This window comes from Coturnix japonica, chromosome 4, assembly GCF_001577835.2.
Source record: "Coturnix japonica isolate 7356 chromosome 4, Coturnix japonica 2.1, whole genome shotgun sequence".
Classification (NCBI taxonomy): domain Eukaryota; kingdom Metazoa; phylum Chordata; class Aves; order Galliformes; family Phasianidae; genus Coturnix; species Coturnix japonica.
The window spans coordinates 549,914-561,115 of NC_029519.1; the positions used below are offsets into that span (position 1 = coordinate 549,914).

The 11,202-nt window shown below is 55.8% G+C and overlaps 1 protein-coding gene across 7 annotated transcripts in view; it reads left to right on the top strand.

The window, feature by feature from the left end:
- Nucleotides 1-11,181, top strand: part of STARD8 (StAR related lipid transfer domain containing 8) — a 40,539-nt gene extending 29,358 nt beyond the window's left edge. For 6 of the 7 annotated variants that reach the window (XM_015860009.2, XM_015860007.2, XM_015860011.2 and 3 more), the window contains 12 exons: nt 511-592; nt 3,170-3,233; nt 4,231-5,588; nt 6,212-6,385; nt 6,485-6,644; nt 6,894-7,092; nt 7,182-7,392; nt 7,497-7,611; nt 7,878-8,093; nt 8,451-8,671; nt 8,800-8,976; nt 9,214-11,181. In XM_015860009.2, the coding sequence (XP_015715495.1) occupies nt 511-592; nt 3,170-3,233; nt 4,231-5,588; nt 6,212-6,385; nt 6,485-6,644; nt 6,894-7,092; nt 7,182-7,392; nt 7,497-7,611; nt 7,878-8,093; nt 8,451-8,671; nt 8,800-8,976; nt 9,214-9,331 (3,095 nt within the window). In that variant the 3' untranslated portion in view covers nt 9,332-11,181. The remainder of the gene's footprint in view (nt 1-510; nt 593-3,169; nt 3,234-4,230; nt 5,589-6,211; nt 6,386-6,484; nt 6,645-6,893; nt 7,093-7,181; nt 7,393-7,496; nt 7,612-7,877; nt 8,094-8,450; nt 8,672-8,799; nt 8,977-9,213) is intronic. The other variant, XM_015860008.2, reaches the window with a different exon arrangement.
- The last annotated feature ends 21 nt before the right edge of the window (nt 11,182-11,202 follow it).

An 11,202-nucleotide genomic window follows, 5' to 3' on the forward strand; every position in this document is an offset into this window, starting at 1 on the left:
GGTGCTGATTTCTTGGTGTGCAGACATCTTAGCAACTCTCAGCTCTCCCCAGTGGAGCCAAGAGGCTTCCTTTACCCTGAGGGAATAGTGGGCAAAGGGAGTCTGCAGCAGTGAGGGGTAACTGTGCATTCAGTGTGGTGTTCTATGGGCACTGAGATGGCTCTTGAGCCTTTTGGTGGCCTCTCTCCAAAACCTGCCATGGCCTGAGGTCTCCATGCAGCAGTAACATCTCCACCCAGGTCCCTCTTCTCTCACTTCGTGGGCATGGGTCCTTCTTGTTGGGCTGCTGTTCTCCTCCAGCAATGGAAGCCATTGTAATGGCTGCTCCTGGTGTCATTGCCATATGCAGGTTTTGCTTTCTTCTTTAGGCTGGTGTTTGCCAACCTTGCTGCTGCTGTATGCTCCCTACTCCTGCCCTCTGCCTCACCCTGCTTGCTCCTTCCCACTCTGACCTCTCAGTGGCAGAGCTGCCTGGAGCCATACTGACAGTCTCTTGCCTTTCTCCCCCAGACTCGTTGTTCCCTCTTGACATTGGTGCTGTGAAGAAAGACCACAGTTTCCTGGACAAGGATTCTCTCAAATCTCTCTGCAGGTAAAGTTCCCACAAACCAACTGGTGGCTGCAGAACGCCAAGCTGAGCCCTGCAGGTGCTGCCTGCTGTCCTGCAGTGACTGCGGATGCTTCACACAGCCGTCATGTTGGGTGGACTGTGGTGCCAGGGAAACTGCACTGTTTTTTGTTGTGAGCATGCAGAGCTGCAGGAGAGCAGATATTAGCCAGGAGTTCTCTTTGTTTGACTTTTGAGCCTTGTTGTAATTTCACATGTGGGTAACTCCAGGCTGTGGAGCTCTGCTGAAAATGGATCGGTGAGAGGTGAGCTGTAACACTGAGCAGTGGTGCAAGGAGACCTGGACTTGCTGCCTGAGCTCCTCTCCTTCCTCCTGGCTGCTCTGGGACGTGCCGCACGCACATATGGTCTGGGGGAAGAGCCATAGGAGAGAGGCATCTTGTTGCTTGATTTTGCAAGGGTGATGTTTGGAAATCTCATCTCTGTGTTGGTTTGCATGTGGTTTGTGGTGTGAGCCTGATCCAGGTCAAAGTGCCTGTGGATGAAATTCTGTCTGCAGACAGATTTGTACTTGGTCATTGGGTATGTGCCACCTGTGACAGAGAGCAAGCATGCAGAGAGCAATTTGCAGAGCATTTGTGCAATGAGAGGCACTGCATGAGACAGAGGTGCTGTGTGCTGGCCCTGTGTGTGGGTCCCTGGGAGCTGTGGGTGTTTAGGAGCTGTCAGCTGTGCAACACTGGTTTGCATCATGCTTGTAAACTTTTGCTCGTTCCTGCAGTAAATGCTGTTCTGGTTGCTCTGAGGGCTGCCCTGCTAACAGAATGGTGTCGGTCACTCAGCGCCTGGCAATAGGAGCTGGGACATTTCCCACAAGGACATGCTGCTCTCTCAGTGCAGGGTTGAAAATAGCCCCGAGAGATGCCACTGGGTTGTGTTTTTTTGTTGTTGTTGGTTTTTTTTCTGGCACAGGAAGCGATGTGGCATTTCAGAAATGAGCTCTGAATGACCAAGGGCAAACACCGACAAGGAGGGACCCACGTCTGGCTGTGTGTCATGCTGGTTGGGGGGGAGGGGGTGACTCAGCCCTGTTTTTACTTTTGGGCCGAGTCACCACATCTGTGCCCCCACGCTGAGAACGTGAGCAGTGTTGCCTTCCAGACATGCTTTGGAGAGCAACACGGTGTGGAGCAGGATGGCTGTTGGCTGCTTGTTGCCTTGCATTGGCTGCAGCGCTCATCTTGTGCCTATGGTGCTGTGCACAGTGCAGGCTGGGGAGGCTGTGAAGTGCTGGGGTGAGCAGCCATCCCTGTCTGAGCTTTTGTGTCCTTTTGTCTTTGCCTGGTAGACCGCAGGCATTCACAGGGCATTTTGCTTTGAGGGCTGGGAGCAGGTTGCCCCTGTCCTGCATGGTTGGTTCCCAACAACAGCATGGACAGGGCAATGCCAGTGCTCTACTGCCAGCTCAGGCTCCTGCTCTTCTTGAGCAGATGGATGTTATCTCCAAAGCCTTGGTGCTTCTGTACCCAGCAGACCTCCTCAGGTGGCTGTCAGACACACCAGGCCACCTTTACCCTGAGCTGAGCACAGGCTGAGTTCTGAACAGAAGTCATGTTTTTGACCCATGGGTAGTAATTGCTTCACAAAGTTACTTTTTTCCCTGAGTAATCACTCACAGAGCTCTGAGTGCCCTCCTGGAGGCAGGTGGGTGTGCTGAGCAGCCTTGAGAGGGTCAACGCTGCCTCTGCTCCCAGGGGGCTGTGCTGCACAACTGTGTTCATGTTTGGGAGTTTTCAGCAGAATTACAGAAGGGCCATTAATTAAGAAGCGTTTACAAAGTGCTAAATAAAATGAATGAACTGGAGATTCCTTCACTTGTGTAAAGAAAAGAAAGGGAACCTTAGCCTGTAGTTGAGAGATACTCGGAGGGGCAGAGGTGGTGGGCTCAGGACAGGCTGGTGCAGCAGCATTCCTCCCCAGCTTGCTCTGAGCTGCTCTGCTGGCTTCAGCTTGGTGACCTCCCTGTCCCTGCATTTGTCCTTTCACACCCCAACACACCCAGGGTGCTGTGAGCTGGGGGAGCTGGGCACCCTTTGATGCTGGAGCTGCTGCTGTGTGAGAGCAAACACAGTACTGGGGCGGGGAGGTGCAGGCACCGAGGCACGGCTGGGATGTCCTGGTGCCTGAGCTGAGCATTGAGTGCCGCTTTGATGGCTGCGCTGGCAAAATCCCTGCTGGCCCACAACCAAGTGCCTGTGCCACCAGCGTGCTGGAGTGGTTGGTTTAAACTTCTCTGCTGCTGTGCCAAGGGCTCATGTGATGGCTCTTGTGCTGGGGTGAAGGAGATGCAGAGGGTCTCTGGACTTCCCTGCAGGCAGGGTGCAGCTCAGGAGCCTGCCCATGGCTGTGTGCTGTGCTTGGAGTTGCTCCAACTCTACACGTCCGCCTGATCCCTGGAGCCACAGCTGCTGGGTGACAGGTGACCAGGCACAACAACAGCTCTGAGACAAAAAATAGAAGAAAAAGGAAAAAGAAAGAAAAGCACTGTGAGCAGTGCAGGAAGCCACAGCTGGGGTACAGCGTCTACTTGTTTTCTTGCAGGAGGCTGATGACCCTGAACACATGTGCCTCCATGAAGCTGGAAGTCCACTTTCAGCGTAAACAGGTAAGTGCAGGACTCTCAAGGGGAATGTGTGCAAGCTGGTGGAGCAGCAAGCCTGGTTGGTTTTGGTCACACTGGTGCTTGCCCCTGGGTCGGTGCACACAGCTGCTCATGGTGCTCCCTCCCCTTGTCCTTGCTGCAAGGATGGGTGCAGCCCTGGGAGCTGCTGACTGCCCTCATGTGTGTCCATGCTGCCTCTGCCCCTCAGCTCCTGGTGCTTCTGTTAATGGTGTTTCATTGAGCAGGGTGACACAGGGCTGGGCCTCTGCCGCTGTGGTGGTGGCAGCAGCCTTGGAGCTGTGTGGAGCTGGGGCTCCTGCAGTGCACAGACCTGAGGTCATAGAGCTTCTTGGCCCTTCCTTGCACCTCCTTCACCATTGCTACTCTCACTGAGGAGAGGCTGTCCCTCACAGTGGATGCAGCCATCCCCTGTCCCCATAATCACCACACACACACAGCTGGGGCACCATGGCCCTGCGCCCAGGACCCCCACCTGCCCTGCAGAATGGCAGGAAGACCACCGCGTGGGGACATTGTTCCCATATCCGGATCCCCTTCTCTGGAGCACAAAGAAGCAGAAGGGGAAGGGGCTGTGCTGGAGCCGGTTGTGGTGCAGCTGTTGCAAAAGCAGTGGTGTGGTGGGGCTCAGTGTGGAAGAGGCGCAGGGAAATGGACAGCTGCTGGGAGAGGCTAAGGGCTGCTGGGGTGGGTTATACCCACTGAGCTTCCATGGGCTGATGTTGTGCTGTTAGAGGTACAATTTCTGCCAGGGAGCTGTTCTGAGGTAGCACAAGAATGTTACCTCTTCTTCAGTGTGCAGCCTAGCTATTGAGCTTGGGCACAACCATTCCTTGTGCTCCCTGAGCCCTGAGTGGGCTTGTTGTGTGTGTAATGAGGGGCACGCTGTGCTCACTGTTCAGGTGCTTGTCCCTACAGAGCAGGGTGAAGGACACTCTGAGCGTCCCTGGTCTGATGGCCCCCTCTGCTCTACCACCCACAGAATGAAGACTCTGAGGACGAGGACTTGTGTGCCATCAGTGACCGGTGGACATTTCAGCGGGACAGCAAGAGGTGGTCCCGGGTGGGCTCCGCTGATGTCCTCTCCCGGGCCTCCGAGGTCCCCACCTCCAGCATGCAGCAGGCGTCCAGCCATGAGAGTGTCCTCACTGACCTCAGCACCAACGCAGAGGCTGTGTCCCTTCACAGCAGTGCCAGCATGGGCAGCACGCTCGGTGTCTCAGCCACGCCACCTGACCAGTCCCCCGGTCGCAGTGCTGCTGTCACCCAGCCTGCCTGCAGCCCCAGCAGCTGCTCCTTAGCTGAGCAGCCCTTGAATCACAGCGAAGGTTCCAAGGAGAAGCCAAAGAAGCGGAGGTCACGCAGCTTCCTGAAGAGGATTGAGTCGCTCCGAAGGAAGGACAAAGAAAAAGCCAGCCCAGATGAGAAGGATGTCCCACACTGTGGTGTCATGGCCAATCCGAGCTGGGACTGTGCAAAAGGTAATGGGGACCTCACAGCCACCAAGTCCAGCTCCTCTAAAAGAGGAGTATCTGCCTCTTTCCATGGCAAAAAACACTTCTTCTCAGTGTCATACAGGACTAACCGCTTGGTGGGCTCAGGCAAGGTGAGCTCTGACCCAAAACGCAGTGGGCTCTACCTGGAGGCCTATCAGACAGCCACGGAGCCCAGTGATGACTGGGCTGCAGGGCAGTTCCAGCACCAGCAGGCGTGCCGTGGGGACTGCCTGGTCTATGTTCCCAGGGACCACAAGCCGGGCACCTTCCCCAAATCCCTCTCCATTGAGAGCTTGTGCCCTCTGGGCAGCGGCTCCTTGAGCAGCTGGAAGCCGGGAGCCAAGCCTGGGGGGCTCTTGGGGGGCTGTGACAGCAGCAGCAGTGTGGAGGGCTCATCCTCCCCGCAGGGCTTCGCCTGCCGCCGCCGCGGCTCCTGCAGCTCCCTGGGCAGCCGGGTGAGTGTGTACGACAACGTGCCCGAGTTTGGCAGCAGCGAGGATCTCTGCAAGGGAGGTGAGGAGGTGACCTACGAGAACCTGGACGATATCCTGCAGCACATGTGGGGACTGCAGCAAAAAGTGGAGCTCTGGTATAAAGCCATCTCCCCCGAGTTGGTGGGGGAGGAAGGAGGCGAGGAGGAGGAGGAGGAAGAAGAGGAGACAGACTCTGGAGGGGAGCCCACTTTTCCCTCCAACCTGCACCTTGAGGAGCGCTCCATGTCAGACGTTGGCACCTCTGCCAGTGACTTTGACAGCACGGGCAACTCCCTGAACGAGGCCGAAGAGCTGGAGATGCGGGAGCGCCGCGACTCGGGCGTGGGAGCGTCGCTCACCCGGCCGTGCAGGTACCAGGGCTGAGGGGGCCGGGCCGGGCTGCGGGCGCGACTCGCGGCTGCCCCCTGGCGGCCGCACTGCGCTTCTGCTCCCGGTGCGCGGCGCTGTCCGTAACGGGGCGGTTGGTGTTGGCTGATCTCGGCTCTCATCTCTCGGAAGGCAGCGCTCCCTCGTGCTTTCTCTGAGAAATCTCTCGGCATTGCTGAGTTCTGTGTTTCCCAGTCCTGTGGCGTTGATGTGGGAGGGCAGCGTGAGCAGGGCAGAGAGGAATGTATAGAGATGGCTTTTCTCATGAATTGGGAACGTCCTTTATGTCCTGCTGGACTCAAGAATGCAGCTCAGGAGCTGGGCAGGAGCCTTTCCTGCCCCCTGTCCAGCCCTCCTTCAGCTCTGCCAGCATGCAGGTGGGAGGATGCTGCTGTGGCACGAGTGTCGGGGTGGGAGTGGTCCTTTAAGAGGATAAAAAAATCTCTCTTTGTGTCTCTGTACTCTGGCACTTGCCCTGATTATTCTGTGAGGGGTAGGAAGCAGCCCTTGTGGCACTCGGGCTGGTGCTGGGCTCAGCCTGGCTGCTGCAGTGCTTGCAACCTCAGGTGCTGGAGGGAAGGCTCTGAATGCCCACCTTTCTCCACAGAAAGCTGCGCTGGCACAGCTTCCAGAACTCCCACCGGCCCAGCCTGAACTCTGCCTCTCTGGAGATCAACCGTCAGTCCTCTGCTCAGCTCAACCTGCTTCAGAAGTGCTCCCTGCTGCGGCTCACGGCCATCATGGAGAAGTACTCTGTGCCCCACAAGCAAGTCTGGACATGGTGAGCTGTTGGGGGGGATACAGGCTGGAGCACGTGGGATAGTGCTGCTGAGGAGGCAGCTGTTTGATTGTGCTGACCGTATGTCAATCCTACCTGCAGGACTGTGCCCAAGTTCATGAAGCGGATGAAAGTCCCTGACTACAAGGACAAGGCGGTCTTTGGGGTGCCACCCATCATCAACGTGAAGAGGACGGGGCAGCCACTGCCACAGAGCATCCAGCAGGCGATGCGTTACATCCGCAGCCAGTGCTTGGACCAGGTGATGCTGCAGCCGTGGGCAATGGGGGGCTCTGAGCATGGGCAGCTGCTGTCTGCAGTGCTATGGTTGGGGAGAAAAAGTGAACTGCTAGTGGTACTTTGAGGTAGGGAATGAGGAGAACGGGGTTCTCTGTGGGATATTCATGCCAGTGGGGTCATTGCAGCCATCCCTTATGTGCGCTGTGAGGAGGTGAGGTGCCACGTAGAGGCTCACCTGGCATCCCAGCATGGCTCTGCTCCTTCTTGGTAGGTTGGCATTTTCCGTAAGTCAGGGGTGAAGTCTCGGATCCAGGCACTCAGGCACATGAATGAGACCAGCCCTGACAATGTTAACTACAAGGGGCAGTCAGCTTATGACGTGGCAGACCTGCTGAAGCAGTATTTCCGTGACCTTCCGGAGCCCATCTTCACCAGCAAGCTCACCGACACCTTCCTGCAGATCTATCAGTGTAAGGCATGGGGCGTGCCCTGGGGGACTGCTGAGGGTGGTGGTCCATTAATGTGCGGACAGGATGCTGACTGCAAATGCTGCCCTCAGTTGTGCCAAAGGAGCAGCAGCTGCAGGCGGTGCAGGCTGCCATCATCCTGATGCCAGATGAGAACCGCGAGGTGTTGCAGACGCTGCTCTACTTCCTGAGTGACATTGCCTCTGCTGAGGAGAACCAGATGACTGCTGGAAACCTGGCCGTGTGCCTGGCACCCTCGCTCTTCCATCTCAACGTGTCCAAGAAGGAAAGCACCTCACCAAGGTAAGGGCTCTGTTCCTGCTGATCTGCTTTGTACCACAGGGCTGGGGGTGGTGTGAGTTGGGGCTGGGAATTGGTGCCCATTCTCAGCTAGTGCCATCTCACAGGGTGATGCACAGGAGGGGCACTATGGGGAAGCCTGACCAGAAAGACCTGAATGAGAACATGGCTGCAACACAGGGGCTCTCCCACATGATCACCGACTGCAAGAAGCTCTTCCAGGTGGGTGGCTGCAGTGCTCTCAGCTTGTTGTTGCCTTCCTGGGGTCTGTGGGATCAGTGCAGGGTGGGGGGGGGCACACAGTGGGTCAGGCTGGGGCATCATAGGGCCAACAGAGCACTGTTCGTGATGGAGCTGGTCACAGGCTGCAGGGAGTGTGCCCAGGGAGGCTGCATCCGTCCTTCTCATGTCCTTCAATGAGGAGCTGCAGTTTTCTGGCTGCCCAGGATCACTCCCAGCCTGACGAGCTGTGCACTCTTGCTTTGTAGGTCTCCCATGACATCTTGCTCCAACTGAGCAGCTCTTACATGGCAGCAGATGCTTACCCCCAGCCCCTGTCTGAATTTGTGTGTCAAGGGGAAGGCAAGGATTTACACTCCTACTTTGAGCAGAGTGTCCGGAACCTGCTTAAGGAGTCATCAGAGAAATTCAAGGGATGGCTGAGCAGCCCAGGGCCCCTCAACACAGAACTCTCCTGCAAAAAGGTGAGTGCTATTTCAGGTGGGATTCTGGGAGTTACAAGGTGAACTGGGTACAAAGTAACCGCTGTGAACTACAGGTCCTGTGGGCACCTGATGAGCCATTGGTGCCCATTCCTTTCTGCAGGGTGGGAATCACTGGTCCCTGTCCTGGCTGGATGGGGACAGCTCTGAAGTGGAGGGTGCTCTATGTTCAGAGCCCAGCACATCACTATTAACCCCTCTCCACCACCCTAAGCTGCTCTTCTGTCCCATCCCATCATCAGTGTTGCTCCATGGCAGTGGGACCCAGTGGGTGAAACTGATTGGGGACTGCTGTAAGGGCTCCCAGGACAGCCTGCCCGACTCTTCCTTTGGCCCCAGCAGGTTGGGGACGGGCACCCCCTGCGCTTGTGGAAGGTCTCCACAGAGGTTGAGGCTCCTCCCTCCACTGTGCTGCAGCGGGTGCTGCGGGAGCGTCACCTCTGGGACGAGGACCTGCTTCAGAGCAAAGTGTTGGAGGCTCTGGACAAGGACATGGAGGTGTATCACTATGTGACAGACAGCATGGCACCCCACCCGCACAGGGACTGTGTGGTGCTCAGGTGAGGACCCACACTGGCTTTTCTTGGGCTTGGTGTGGCTGTGGCAGCATGGGCTCTCCCAGCCCTGTGTGGTGCCTTCTGCTGTGTGGAGTGGTGCAGCACAGGGCTGAGTGCTGCTCTGTATGCAGGTGCTGGCGCACAGACCTGCCGCGAGGAGCCTGCCTGCTCATCTCCATCTCAGTGGAACATGACAAGCTGCAGGTGGAGGGAGGCGTTAAAGCAGTGGTGCTGACCTCGCAGTATCTCATCGAGCCCAGTGGCATGGGACGCTCCAAAGTGACACACATCTGCAGGACTGACCTCAGGTATGAGAAACTCTTGGGATCACTGCAGTTCCTCTGCATCCATGTGTGGTGGTGGAGGTGTGGGAGCTGCTCCTGCATGTTGCTGTGTGCCTGTAGTGATGAGGGGGAAGGACACGCTCCTTTTGCTGCCATATAGTCCTTGTTCATCCTAGGCCATCATGGCTAGCAAGCAACAAGGTGCTGCTCGTGGCCTGCCCTGCCTGCTTACCCATTGCCCTGCCTTGCTCCCTTTCCCAGGGGCCGATCACCGGAGTGGTACAACAAAGTGTTTGGTCACCTCTGTGCCATGGAGCTGGTGAAGATCCGAGATTCTTTCCCAGCACTGAGTCCCAATGGCCCTGAGACCAAGATTTGAGGAACTGGGAAGATGCTGCATCCTGTCAGACCATGAACTTGCAGCCAATGGGGCTGGGACACTCAGAGGGGAGTGAGAAGCCAACCAGCCACTAGGATGGGCACATATTTATATGCTTCCTTTTAACCTGGGCCTGCCCCTCCCCCTACCCCCAACAGAGAGCCATGGGCTGCCCCAGCTGTGCAAAGCCCTTCTCTGTTCCCACTGCAGGACCATTTGCCACCAGCCCTTAGAGGAACAGGGGCAGCTGGATCCCCCATGCCTACTGCTGCTCATCTGTCCTGTTCCATGTGTGCTACAGGGCTGACTGCCTGCAGTGGTGGAGCTGTGACCCCAGGGGCTCTGCAGGAGAGATGGACAAACAGCATCTTGCTTGCCTGTGGAAAGGAAAGAGGGGGCTTTGGGGTGATGCCCAATGGTCCAGGGTGAGCTGGACCAGGAGCTGCTCCATGAGAGTGTATGGAGTGAAGAAGGAGGCAGCAGAGGTGTGAGAGCTGAAGGGGAAGGGTGGAGCCAAGGCCAGAGGTCACAGTGCTGTGTGAGGAGGTGAGGACTGGGTGGCGAGGGGAGAAGTGTGCATGTGCAGTGTCACCCAGTGTGGGGACAGGCAGGAAGCTGGGCTGGGAACATGTTTGTTGAAAGATGCTCTTACTGGAGGAGGGGACTACATGTAGGTATCTATAGGTATTTATTACTGACAGCCATTGTCAAGTGGTGGAAGGAATCTACTGCTATTACCTTTGGTGCTAAATTTCATAGGAGACAAAGGAAAAAGCTGTCTGATCCAATGCCTTGGTTTTATTCAACTGAAAGGCTCCCCTCTACACTGTGTTTCAGTGGGGGCTGGATGGACATGCTGCCAAGCCAGGTGCCATCCTTCCATGCCAGTGTCAAGCAGTTGGAGGGGGGTGGACAAGGCTAGAAACCCAGAACAGCCACAGAGAAGCTAATGAAGGGGCAGCAATACAAGGGGGCTGGGGCAGTGGTGCAAGGAGATGGGAAGCAGGGAAGAGGGATGTGCCCAGCACTGCAGCTCATAGTTCCTTGTGACAGCTGGAGGGTCTCAGTGCACCCCAACTAAAGAGGGATGAGGGGCACAGCATTCCCACCAGTGGGGTGCTGAACATACAGCATCTGCTTCCACTAAAGCAAGCAAATAGTGATAACCCAACTGCAAAGGCCAGGCTGAGTACACCTCCTGAGCATGGTGGAGGTGGATTTGCATCTCTCTGGGCAACTGCAGGCAGCAGAGCTTGTGCCCCACAGGTGTGCGGAGCGGCCACAGCACACCCTGCAACCAGCTTGGCTCCCCCTGCCAGCCCTTCCCCTTTCCTGCAGTGCCCAGAACTGACCTGGTTTCTCCTTTAAGCAGGGACCCAAGTTACTTGACATCGTTCCAACTGGAAGGCAACACGACCCATGGGCAGGAGCAATGCCCAGTGCTGGTTTTGCCATAACAAATCATGGCTGTCTCTCTTTTGGTTAAAAACAAACAAAGAAACAAACAAACCCAGCCTGTATTCTGTTTTTATATATGTATTTTATATATATATATATATATATATAAAAGTAACTTCTTGAAGGAGTGATTTTTTCCTCCTATTATTTTTTTAAACATTTCTTTTTTTTTTTTTCTATATAAATACTTGTACAGTTGGAATATTAATATATAACTGCAGCGGTAGAGCTCAGCACCAGGTGATGCTCACTTAAAAGATGTGTATTTTGTATTTAAGGGGCTGTTTCTCGTTTTGTAAAATATGCAACGCAACAGATTGTTTGACTTGGATTTCTTCCTATCCGTGTTAATTAATAAAGTACTAACGATAGCTGCTGGCTGATGCAGGAAATCTGGTGGTGAGTGGGTGCTG